The sequence below is a fragment of the Corvus moneduloides genome, chromosome 1, assembly GCF_009650955.1.
Source record: "Corvus moneduloides isolate bCorMon1 chromosome 1, bCorMon1.pri, whole genome shotgun sequence".
Taxonomy (NCBI): domain Eukaryota; kingdom Metazoa; phylum Chordata; class Aves; order Passeriformes; family Corvidae; genus Corvus; species Corvus moneduloides.
The window spans coordinates 152,777,880-152,790,163 of NC_045476.1; the positions used below are offsets into that span (position 1 = coordinate 152,777,880).

Here is a 12,284-nt window from a genome sequence, read left to right on the forward strand (position 1 = left end):
TCTTCCACAAGAAACAAAGCCTACAGATGTTAGGCCAAGTAGTTTGAGCAGGAGCTTTTGTGGTGGGGGTGGAGAGAGGTCTTTGGGACAAAGATAACATATCTAGGAATGCTCTGTTCCTTCTGAGATCATTAGATATCCCTGCACTCCCTGTGATGCAGACAAATGCATCTGAACACTTCAGAGCTTTGCTCTAAACTCTTCTGCATCCACCTCTGCCTCTTCTCTTTCTACCATTATCGCTACAGGCAAAGATAACGTCCTTCTACAGATTATTTGTATTTACCTCAGCTAGTACCCAGAAAATTACAAATGCGATTCCCATTTCCTCCACCTCCTAACAACAACAACAAAAAAAAGTAAAAGCAAAACAAGAAGTGTTCTTCCTTGGGATGAAAACTCTTTACCCACAAGACTGTTTTCTATTCGGTTTGGAAAGATAAGAGGTAGAGTGACCAAAGACGTACCTTTGCAAACGACTTGGTAATTAGTACAACAATCTCCTCTACTTAAGCAGTCTTCAGAGCAGTGACAAGCATTGTCATCATTCCTGGTTTCTCCACAGCGATCTTTGGTACACTCCCAGCCCCGAGCTAAAATATTCACAATGTAAGCAAGAATAGAGATTGTAATCAAAACAAAAAGTATTCATCCACACTGTAACAACACTCTAGCCGTTAAAGTAGGTATGCCAACCAGAAACAAAAAGGACCCTTGTCGCTTGCAAGTGCAGGAGGGCTCCTCCACAAACACACTTGGGAGTATTTCTGCCACCTGCTCAGGTGTTGTGCTGCAGGCTTTGTACAATCTGAATGCCAGAAAAAGTGTGGAAAGGAAAAGACAAAAAGGGATCTTGACAGATCAATGGTGGGACCTAAAGCACAAACTAAGAATTCTGGCATTTCTTGGGTAATCTTTGCTTTTCCTCACAACTACTACAGTCCCCAGTTCAATCCGTAGAAAATTACAAAGTAGAAAAGAGACTGTGTGAATGCAAAATGATGCCTTACTCTCACCATCAGTTCCTCACCCATAGTGCAGATCCAGCACCAACTGCAAAGATATGAAAAAAAAAAAAGCTGTTCTTCAAGGAAAAGCATGGCATGGCTGCTGTGAAAACTCCAGCTTTTCTCATCCTGCAAATGAATTTAAGATCTGGCCTGTCTAAATAAGGTGCTCTCTCAAGGGTAGTACACTCCTTTGGAACAGGGCCTATGGTTTTAAACATATAGTTTTCCATAGTAAGGCCCACCCAAGAAACTTTAAAAATCACTTTAGACAACATGCACCCAGTAAAACACCACACATCAGAGCAGTCTTTTATCCCCTTTTCTCTTCATTTGGGGCTTTTTTCTATAAGTGTGTAATATTTACAGATTACACGTGATAACTGCCTGAATAAATGCCTGTGGGAGTATATGACCATTAGCACAACAACCCCAGGGGCTATACAGGTAACCATATGTATACGTGTATGTGTCTGCTATGGACAGGAGGGTGAGGAACTGAAATTCTGCCCTTTGGTAGCAAACATCCTGCGGAAAGTCTTCAAAAAGAGCCTCTCATTCTGCAGCCATTTACACTAGGGGTGGAACAGCATCAGCCTAAAATTCAGAAATTTTTGTCCTGGAACAAAACTTGTTTTTCAAACTAGATTAGCTCACCCCTTTTTGGTACCAATTTATGGAATTATATAATCATTAACAGAACTGAGGAAGTCAGGACTTTCAAGCATGGAACATCCATGGGCAGTGATATTTTTAATCATGAGACTTTTCCTCTAGGTGCTTAGAAAGTGGAATACTTCAATAAAGCAAGAATAAGTTCAATAGCAAAAATAAAAGGCACCTGTGTCAACTCTGACCACTGTGCAAACACTGAAGGAGATGGGTACAACTAATAATTTAAATGCGCTATGCTAAGAAGTAAAATATATCTCATGTCTTTCTTTGACGTTTTCCTTGCCTATGACTCATGGAAAAAAAAAAAAGCCAAAAAAAAGAAAGTGAAACTATTGCTATATTTCCATCCCCAGGGTCCAATGAATTGTAGTCAAATGTTTCTACCAGTGTGGTATATGCATCCTAACTCCTGGATATGATGGTCTGGGGCACGGGTAGCAAGCTCAGGCTGTCTCCTGCTCCAAGAGGACCTGCACCCCTTCAGTGCTTCGAGCTACTAAGGCACACTCACAAGGGAGCCCAAATTGCTCCAATATTAAGTTATCAGTTGGGATGAAAAAGGATGGCTGACACAAAATGATCAATATCCAGTTTTTACCGCGGTTTTTATTATTGCTTTTGATTTAGTGTCAGAAGATCTGCTTTTCTGTGTGGTATAAAGAGTACCCTGCTTTTTCTGCCCATGCAGTGAGGAGCAATAGGTGCACAATTCCTACTGCTCCTTGCAAGGAAATATGGGCTGCATTTTGGGCTGAGCTGAGCCTGCCCGGCCAAGGCAAGGTGAGGAGGAGATGCAGGTTATGCCAAGGAGTGCTGGCTTATCAAGCAAGTCCTGACCACTGGCAGGACCCAGGTGTCAGCAGCGCCTGGCAGCGCAGGACAGGAGACACATCTTACCTGTCTTTAAGCACAGCTCATCAAAGTCAAAGCAGCAGCTGTTGTAGCTCTTGCACAGGTTGTCACAGCGGCAGCCAGGAGGCTCTGCCTCTTGAAGTTCAAAGCATCTGTTTTTGCAGGAGCCAGAGGTATTGATCCAGGGGGAATCTGACAGAACTGTGCGGAACAAGAAACAGACCAACATCTGTCAGTCTGGCAGCAATGGGACACGCAGCTCAGCCCTGAGCCACTCAAATGAGCAAGACCTTGCTTGCTCTGGGAAAGGGAAGGGAGCAGGGAGAGAAGAATTGCTCGAAGAAACAAGAACAAATTCAAAAAAACTTGTTCTTTTGGGGGAGAAAAAAAAAAAAGGAAGCAGCATGCTGTGATAACATCCTGCAAAGAAACAGCCCTGGCTTTACCTCTGTAACAATCAAGAGATCATTAGCAGAAATGTATTGAAGTCTCCAAGGCCCCATTTCAGGAGCTGTAGCTATTCCACAGAAGCAGGCCTTTGTTTTCAGAAACCAAGTGACATTTTCATGGCTGGCTGGGCAGTTTACATAGGAAAGGACTCCAATTAATCCACATGCAGACAGCAGGACTTGGTTTGCTACACTGGAAGGTGTCAAATCAATGTGAAGCATGAAAGAAAACTTTAAAATGCTCTATAAATTAATGGAGAAATAAAGTGAGGCTTTTTGGTGGGCTTCTACAGAGCACCAAATTATAAAAACCTTAAAAATACAGAAGTATTTAAGAAATTAATAGTTTTTATGTGTATAATTAAATGGAGGACTGCCAGTCTGAAAACTATGAATAATGTATTAGACTTCAATAATCTATTTATTAGTAAGAGCTGTTAATGTCAAAGACTATATGTCTGCTCTTTTCTCAAAACTTACTATTTTATACATTGAATCTATTTTAGAAGTTTTTCTTATGAGAGAATCCTACATCACAGCAGGAAAATTGTGTGCTATTCTCTAGGGTTAATTGTATTTTATGAAATAAAGTAAGGAATTTATGTTATCCTTTAAATACAGAGGTGTTCCAAGGAAAATTTCACAATGCCTTTTGTTCCTTGAGAGACCTCTTAAAATTTAGTATTTGAAATTGTCTTGTATTTTGTTTTCTTTTAGGCCATGGTTTGGTTTTGGGTTTGGCAAACCTCACCATGATTAGCAGTATGACTTTTAGAGGACTGACGCAATGGCACTTTTGGGAAATAGTTGCTCTGCTATTTTCTTATGTATTTTTTTCCCCCTACACTTTTACATAGCTGAGAGTTTAGTTTCCACATAAACGGAAGGGAAATCTCTTCCCAAATCAGGTGGCATTAACCGAACACTGTGAGAATGGATGGAAAAGATGATGAAGGGGGAGTTTGGAGGTGATGTCTCACCAGCTCTCATCCCAAGCACTACTGCTCCACCACTTCCCTTGGAGTGGCACTGGCTGGACACCAGTACAAACCACTTCAGGAAATAGGAAACCTGTCAGAAAATAAATGCTACAGCAAGATCATAGGTAAGAAACCTACATGTACCATGGTTGCAGTCGTGGATCATGGCAGTGTTGAGGCACACTCACATGACTGCTGGAAAAGGTAGTAGCAGACAACTCTGTGTCACTGTTTTGTGGGGGTTTTCAATCAGGTCAGCAGTGCTTGGGGCAAGTAACATCATACACAGTGAAGTTTCACTCTATAGGTACATACCCTGCAAGCATGCTCTTAGTGAGCCATCAGTATTTTGGCCATCTGAAATTCCAAGGAGCTAAAGATTGTGCATCTATGCTGGCACTACACAGATCAGTATTTTCTTTGCTCACATAAGTAGGTCAGAAAGCTATGTTAAAAATTAATCACATGAGAATTGTTTCAAATCATGTGAACACTCAAATTTTCAGAGCTATGAAGACCTGGTCCTTATTTTTGATGACAGCTGCTTCTTGCCAAATGCTTCTGAAAATCTGTTACCAAAAAATATTTTCATGTTATTTAACCTCTTCCACTACTTTCTCTTTTAGAAGCCAGGTAATATATAATCACAGATCCAGTAAGCTGGAAATCAAAGGTTTTAGAAACTGGAAGGTATTACATACCAGCATATAAACCTTACCCTGGGCATTACCCTTTTCATTTCAAGGGGCTGGTAGGAAGATCTTTTCAGAAGGAAATAAAAAAAGCCAAACCAAAAAAACCAAACCAACACATCAACATGTGTGTAGGAAAGAGAAGGTGTAAATCTGACAGCAGATTACATAAGAGACAGTTAACAGCAGATCAAGGACATGTTGTAAAGAGCAGCTCATTTATATCAGGAAACCACTGGAACAAACTGCCCACAGAAGCTGTGAAATCTCTGAGCTTGAAGATTTTGAAGAAGGGCTAGGCCAAGATCTGTCAGAAGCACTTCTGTAACAAGTGACCAGGTGTTGGGATATGGAGGTCTACGTGGCTGTTCAAGGTCCCATCTAGCTCCATCTTCTATAACTGCAAAGTAGGGCTTCCATTTCATGTAAGAAAGGTTTAGCCCACCTACCTTGTCTAATTTTTTCACATATCTTGACAACTACCTCATTAATGATGTAGAAAATCATCCCAAATCACTTAGCAAATTCAAGTCACACCTCCTGAGTCAATGCAGTTTCCATACTGCAGCACAAAAGAGGACTTGCTGAATTTCTCCAAATACATTAAGATCACTCCTTTGTTTCTCGTGCTTGACCTTGCCTTTGCAGCCAGACTATGATTTTCAGGTCGTGCACAATGACATGGCACAGGTACTGGTGCATGCAAAATGTTTGAAAATATATCATCAGGAGTTCTATCCCTGGTGAGCATTTTCAAATTAACAGAAACCCCTGTACAGAACAAACTTAAACAATTTAAAACCCTTTCCAAAATTCCTGCATCCCTTCACAGCTCCTGCAGTCAGATGATGCAGCAGGCACAGGGACCTCAGCATGAAGATCCTTCTGCCCTTATTTCATACATAAAGCTTGTCACATTGTTTTCCATACATTCCTTTTATTGCCACTAAGCTCAAAACAGCCATCTAATTGTCTTCAATGTCACAGGTTAGAGAGTGAAGCTAAATAGAGCAATAGTGTCTTTGTGATTCAGTTCATGGAAGTTGTTACATTTCCATTTTAAAGGTGTTACATTTATCTTAGAAAGTGCCATATCAAATTATTTCCTTTGATTCTATCTGACTACAAGGTTTAAAAATAATAAAATCCATTTATTTTCAGTAGTGTGTCAAACAGGACTACACCTTATAGACATGCTTACAGAGGCATTATAGGAAGGAGACTACCTGGTAACAATTTGCCATTTTGGATCCCATATGGAACCTATATGGAACAACCAGATACTTAAACAAAACATCTGGAGTGCTAGTTCTGCTAAATAATACTCCTATTATGAACTTGCATTTCATTGCAATGAGTTAAATACAAATGAAAAGTCAGATAAAGGAAAAAATACAAGTGTTCCAACAGAAGAAAGGTGTGACTCCATTTTTAATGGCATGCTTAAAACTGCAGTGAGAAGAGATAGAAAGACTGCAGTGTTTCTCCTTCCAAAGCATTAAGTTATCTTGTTGTGATCAAGAACCATGCTTCAAGAGATTACTAAGGCCATTTTCCCTGAAAGTGCTTAAAAAGATGGCTAGGAAATTCATTACCAAGTAACATACAAAGGCAAAGTTATGAAAAAATGTGAGCTTTGGTTCTCTAATGTCTCTTAGAAATTTTAAGTAAAAAATTTATTTCAATTAAATAATTTGTTGGGTACAAATATTAAACATCTCAAGTGTATAAAGACATCTGGGCACTGTAAAAGGAGAACAAGAAGGGGTGTTCTAGGCATTGTTGTGGTACTTTGGCATGCATTTACAAGGGACTAGGAAAAAACCATATTGTTTTTGGCTCAGAGCAGAGTTCTACACTAGAGGAAAACTAAAATTTGCTTACAATCATGGCATACCTCTGGAGAAATAACGGATTGGTTTCTACAATAATGCTTGGTAAACAAAGTGTTTTGTCAATATAAAATAAATAATTCTCAACACCAAGACGCTTGTAAGCAAATAAGCTAAAGAACAGTGAAATTGAAAAAGAATTTATACCAATCTGTTTTTCTGGATATTTCATTGGACTGCTCTTCTAATGAAATATAATTGGAAGTCATGCAATTAAAAGTGACTAAGTAGGTTCTTTGATCACAGTGCTTTCAGTTTGCTAAAAACCCCACAGGTCTCCAGTGTAACATTTTACTGTCTATACTGTGACTGTACTCCTTCATTCTTTGCCATCATATTTTTTTTTCTCCATATTTTTTTTTCTCTTAATAAAAGTAACCAAGCCACATAAACACAGAATGGAAAAAATCCTCCATTACTTTTGTCTCTCATTATTGCATCCTTGACTGGACTACTTCAATGCCAGATGCTGGGCCAATCCCACCTGCAAGCAAATTTTCAATAGACTTCTGAAAGTAGACCATCTCCTGCCCTTTTTCCTAAGAGTAAGCAAGTAGCTAATCCTGCTACTGGAAGGAGCACACAGCTACTGTTCCCAGCCCTTGCAGTGTTGAACAGTGCTGGCTGGCTCAGCAGAGTTGGCACTGATCAGCTGCAATGGAACCCCAATATCAGACCTTTGGGACTTCAGTAAAAACCAGCAGAGCCCTGCCTAGACAGTCACCAGCGAAAGCAAAGCAACTGGCACTCAGGTGTTGAATACCTGAAATGCAAATCCTTCCCATCCCTATTACACACACTACACATCTGTTCTACAGTTAACATCCTAGAAGATTTTTTAAAAAAAAAATATTTTTCAAGCAATTTTTTTTACACATATAAAGATCAAAAGCAATAGCCACTATCTTCTTGATTACCTAAAATGCCCCTACTCAGTGACCAGCAGCCCTGATAGTGGCTGCGATTAGACACCAATTCCTCAAAGAGAGAGGACAGGAGGACACAGATACATTACCAGGAACACAACAAACTCTAGCCACGGCAAACAATTTTATAATTAAAATTCACAAGCTATCATTACAGACGGGCGTTGCAAATGAAACCCTTTCACTTCAGTTACGTTAACCAGCTCTAAGTCAATGACCGCAAGTTTCCTTTCTCCTGCCAAAGGAACAGAGACACAAGTCAAGCCTGCTTTTTTTTTTTTTTTTTTTTTTAAATAAAAAAACTCTAGTGTTCTGGTTTATACATTTTTCCATTTGGACTATGCTTGAGCTCATGGAACCCTATACTGCCCCACAACACAAATAACAGTTCCTCCTGTGGCATGTTCTTGCTGTCTTCCAAAGAAAAAAAAGTAGAAGGCATAAGAAAAACAGAGGACTCGGTGACAGCACATCTGCACGAACACCTGCTCTGCTCTCCCGGCCCTCTCCGCCGTCAGATGTCTGCCGTCTACTGTTCACAAACCAGCATGACCTCAGGAACCACAGAAATAACCAAAGCTTTTCTCACCAGTGCCTCTTGAAAGCATTAATCAAGTTTCTAGACACCACTTCAATAGCTACCAAAATAAACCCAACACCCTTAAAGCCATCAGGGAGTTTCTGTTAGGGCTAGAAGGAAGCCATGCAGAGTACAAAACACTGCAAACACTTCAGAGGAGCTGATGAGACCAGTCTCTGTGAGACTGACAGTGCTCAGTTCTAAAATAAGCTAAATTTTCCATAGTCACATGCACACAGAGCAAAAGTTTAAGTAAATAGGAGACCTATAGGTGAGTCCCAAAGGTCAACTGACTCGGGCTCAGCAAGTTATTTGTTCTTCTCTATATCCTAGAGGGAAAAGAACAAGCAAACTACTGTTACAGAGTAGGAATGTTTTCTAACCACAGTCTATAACACAAGGGTATACGGTGATGTACAATTTACGTCTGTTACTGTACCTGAGACCGGGCCCTCATCCCATCCTTCAGATCTCCTAAATCGATTTGTTGTAAATCCCATGCAGACATTTACTCCAAAGGCAAAAGCAAATAAGGATATAACCTGCAAAAGTAAAACAGCAAAGTAAGCAAACTGCACAAGAAGCAGGACTTTTGCACTAACAGCATTATGCATAAAGGGCAGAGATAGTCCTCAGTACATTGGAGCTCCCCAGCACTGCAGTTCCCATCACTGGAGTAGCAGCTGACAGCGTCACCGCTGGAGAGAAACACGAACCAGAAGGGGTTTATGAATAAAACATCTCTTTCTGAAGCTGAAGCGTTCCTTTTTGTAGGAACTTATTCAGAAGAGACGGGCTGCTCCTCCTCTGAAAGCAAACACGCTCCTCTCCTCCCCTACCTGGTGCGAGTGGACGCAGCCCTGCTTAGCCATACCAGGGAATTCTTGAAAAGCCTGCTCCGCACCGTCGCCTTTTTTTATAGTGAGCGCAGAGCTCTGTTTGCTCGGGGAGTTCGGGCTATTAGCTACGAGTAATCCCACCTGGTGAGGTTGACAGGCTCGTGTGATTTGTCCAGGGGGTGATTTCATCATAGTTCACTCACAAATCGCAGCTCCGACTGCAAGAAGCTCCAGGCATCATCCCTCGCTGCGCCCTCCCCCCAAACGCACACCCGCGCGCTTTTATGTGGTTTCCTCTGGCAGAGCAGGGCTCGCTTGTGCCGCTGCGGCCAATAGCTGTTCCTGCTCGTTTTATTCTCCTCACAGAAGTAACATGCTTAAAAGAGAAACCAAATGCGGCTCCATCTGGCTCGGAGAAGAAGCGGGGGGAAGCTCGCTGGGGGCTACGAAATACAAATCTCCCGCTGCCACCCCCAGAAGTGCCCCGGGTGGTGTCAGGTGTGGCAGCCCGGGGCTCGGCCCGGGGCGCGCCCGCAGCCGCGGACCCCGCACGGCCGGGCGGGTCTGGGGAGCGCCCGGCTCGTTCCCCGCGGGTGCTCCCCAGGTTTGTCACTGAGGCCTCTCAAAACTGGAGACACCTTCAGAGCGGGGGCAGGGGGGTAGTTACCAACGCTGTTCTCCCGTGCTGCTGTGGCCGGGCAAGGCTCGTATCGATGGAAACACAAGCAGTTTCATCTGAATAGCTGGAAACCCCACACTTCCAGAAAGGAAGGGAAGTGACACGTTCCCTCTGCCTCACATTTCCCCATTTTCATCAACAACAGAAAGCTTGGTTGTTTGGATAAGCACTTTTATTAACAAAGCAAATGATAATGCTGAACAGAATTACGGTTCAAATCAGTGGCTTAAATATTATTTGCCAAGGCAAATTATTTACCACTGTAGTTTGCCACTTTTTTTTCTCTGATGAAAGCTTCTTTCATGAAAGTGTTTACTAACAATTACATTTAAAGGGACAGAGTCAAGGTTTGTAAGCCCTCGGACGGACTGAGCTTCCCTTGGGACCTGTCCCATATTCTATACTGGCATTAAGAGACACAGTACAGTTTTCTTTAAAATATCTTGCAGTATTAAACACATACAATTTTGAACTTTGTTTAGAAGTAACTTTTACCTGCTGAAATAACTCCCCTTCCCACCGTGTAGTTTTACAGGACAGGGTCTAAAAAACCCTTCTCTTTGCTGTCCAAATCCCAGCCTGCCAGCCTTTGCTAGGACCTGATCCTTTTTCATGCAATTTCTTAACCGAAAGTGCCTCCATTGTGCAGCTGCAACTTTGCATTGCAAGGCTCAAGGCAAGGTAATTAGCTTGAAAATTCCTACACTGGGACATTGTATTCCTTTTCCTTTAACAGAGACTATGAATTCAAGACCCATCTTCTAATGTTCACTTTATCATTAGCTGCGCTTAAAAGATTTAGGTTGCAATAAGCACTATTTTTCTAGCAAAAACCTGTGCATAGAGGTCTAGAGAAAAGTAATCATCAAAGGTCTTACTAGCTGTTCCTATAAAATTCTTCACCCTTAGCCTCTGGTACATCCTGTGGTTAAACAACTTCATCCCCAAGCGCTAGGTAAGTACAGCAGTGTGTGACCGCAGCAGAAGGGAAACCTAAAGTGTCACAAGTAAAATTACTCAGTGGTGTTGCCTATGTATCTTAACTAATGAAGTTCATGATTTCAGAGGCAAAATAGGCAAAATATGGGAATCACCGGTTCCAAGCTCTCCTCCAGGCTAGGACCTTCGGATGACCAAGGGACTCAGGCAAAACACAACTAACTTTAAAAATCGGGTGGTCAATTTTGAGTGCCCAAACCAACACATGAAGTCTCTGAGATGCTCTCAATTTCAGAGCCTTTGCTGTTCCTGTGTATCTTCCTAACACACAAGTTCTCAGTTCTTTTGAAAAAAAGTTACGTGTGTTAAAAATGGTCATTCAGAAAAAAAGAACCTCAACAAACAAAACCAAAAAATACAGCATTATGAATGACTTCTACTGATTTAAACACACGTATTTCATTTTTCCATTCATGTAACCTCTCTGGAGCTTGTAAACTTCACTATTTTATATAAATGGAAGAGCTTATTTTATGTTTCCAAGTCCATGTTACAAGTGTATTAAATTTATTAACCTCCTTTGTAATGTCCTTTAGAACTATAGATGACGACTCTGAAACTGCTAATCTTTTTCATCTGTGTTATGTAAGACACATTTTCCAGTAGCTCTGAACTGAACACACAATCAGATGCACAATGTTCTTTTTGTGACAAGGATTGTGCCTGAAGCCATCCCAGATTCAAAAGGGACTTATTAGCATAAACAAGGTCTAATGATTTTGTTCAGGAAAAATTTCACTGCTGGGATCAGTGGCAACTAATTTTTTGAGCAACTAATTGCCATTTTACTAATCAGAAAAGAAAGGACTAAAGCTGACATAATGTATTCCTGGCCCAAAAATTCAGCGATTCAGTGGAAGTTTTAAGGTTTAAATGAAACACATTAAAAAGGAATTTTAACAAGATCATCAGAAAATGAAATGCCTCTTCCTCTGTTGTTGTACATAAAAATTGGCCTTTGGCTTTTCAGGCTTGTATGATTACACTGATTATTTAACACGGGATGCAAAGCTTGCAACGAGGCACCAGATGGCGCCTTACATGACACATTCGTGCTGTGACATTTCCAATTACAAGCGTTCATAGAGTCACAGAATCACAGAATCACAGAATCGTTTAGGTTGGAAAAAACCTTTAAGATCACTGAGTCCAACCCCATGTCCACCATTAAACCATGTCCCTAAGTGCCACACCTAAACGTCTTTTAAATATCTCCAGGGATAGTGACTCCACCAACTTCCCTGGGCAGTTTGACAGCAATTTCTGTGAAGAAATTTTTTGTAATACCCAATCTAAACCTCCCTTGGTACAGCCTGAAGCCGTTTTTTCTCTTCCTGTTACATGTTACTTGGAAGAAGAGAACAAACTCCACCTGGCTACAGCTCCTTTCAGCGAGTTGTAGAGAGTGTTAAGGTCTCCCCTGAGCCTCCTTTTCCCCAGGCTAAACACCCCTACCTCTCTCAGCTGCTCCTCATCAGACTTGTGCTCCAGACTCTTCTCCATCTCTTTTGTCCTCCTCTGGACATGGTCTAGCCCCTCAATGTCCTTTTTGAGGTGAGGGGGCCAAAACTGAACATGGGATTCAAGGTGCAGCCTCCCCAGTGCCAGGTCACTACTGCCCTGCTGGCCACACTGAAATATACAGATACAGGCCAGGATGCCACTGGCCACCTTGGCCACCTGGGCACATGCTGGCTCATGTTCAGCCACTGTT

The 12,284-nt window shown here is 41.5% G+C and overlaps 1 protein-coding gene across 11 annotated transcripts in view; it reads right to left on the reverse strand.

Annotated features, from left to right (window-relative positions):
• Positions 1-12,284, reverse strand: part of ENPP2 (ectonucleotide pyrophosphatase/phosphodiesterase 2) — a 72,618-nt gene that overhangs the window by 47,609 nt on the left and 12,725 nt on the right. For 6 of the 11 annotated variants that reach the window (XM_032132153.1, XM_032132178.1, XM_032132170.1 and 3 more), the window contains 3 exons: positions 8,493-8,595; positions 2,580-2,735; positions 468-593 (listed from right to left, as the gene is read on the reverse strand). In XM_032132153.1, the coding sequence (XP_031988044.1) occupies positions 468-593; positions 2,580-2,735; positions 8,493-8,595 (385 nt within the window). Of the gene's footprint in view, positions 1-467; positions 594-2,579; positions 2,736-8,492; positions 8,596-8,892; positions 9,337-12,284 lie in introns of those variants that run through there. The other 5 variants (XM_032132199.1, XM_032132190.1, XM_032132161.1 and 2 more) reach the window with 4 other exon arrangements.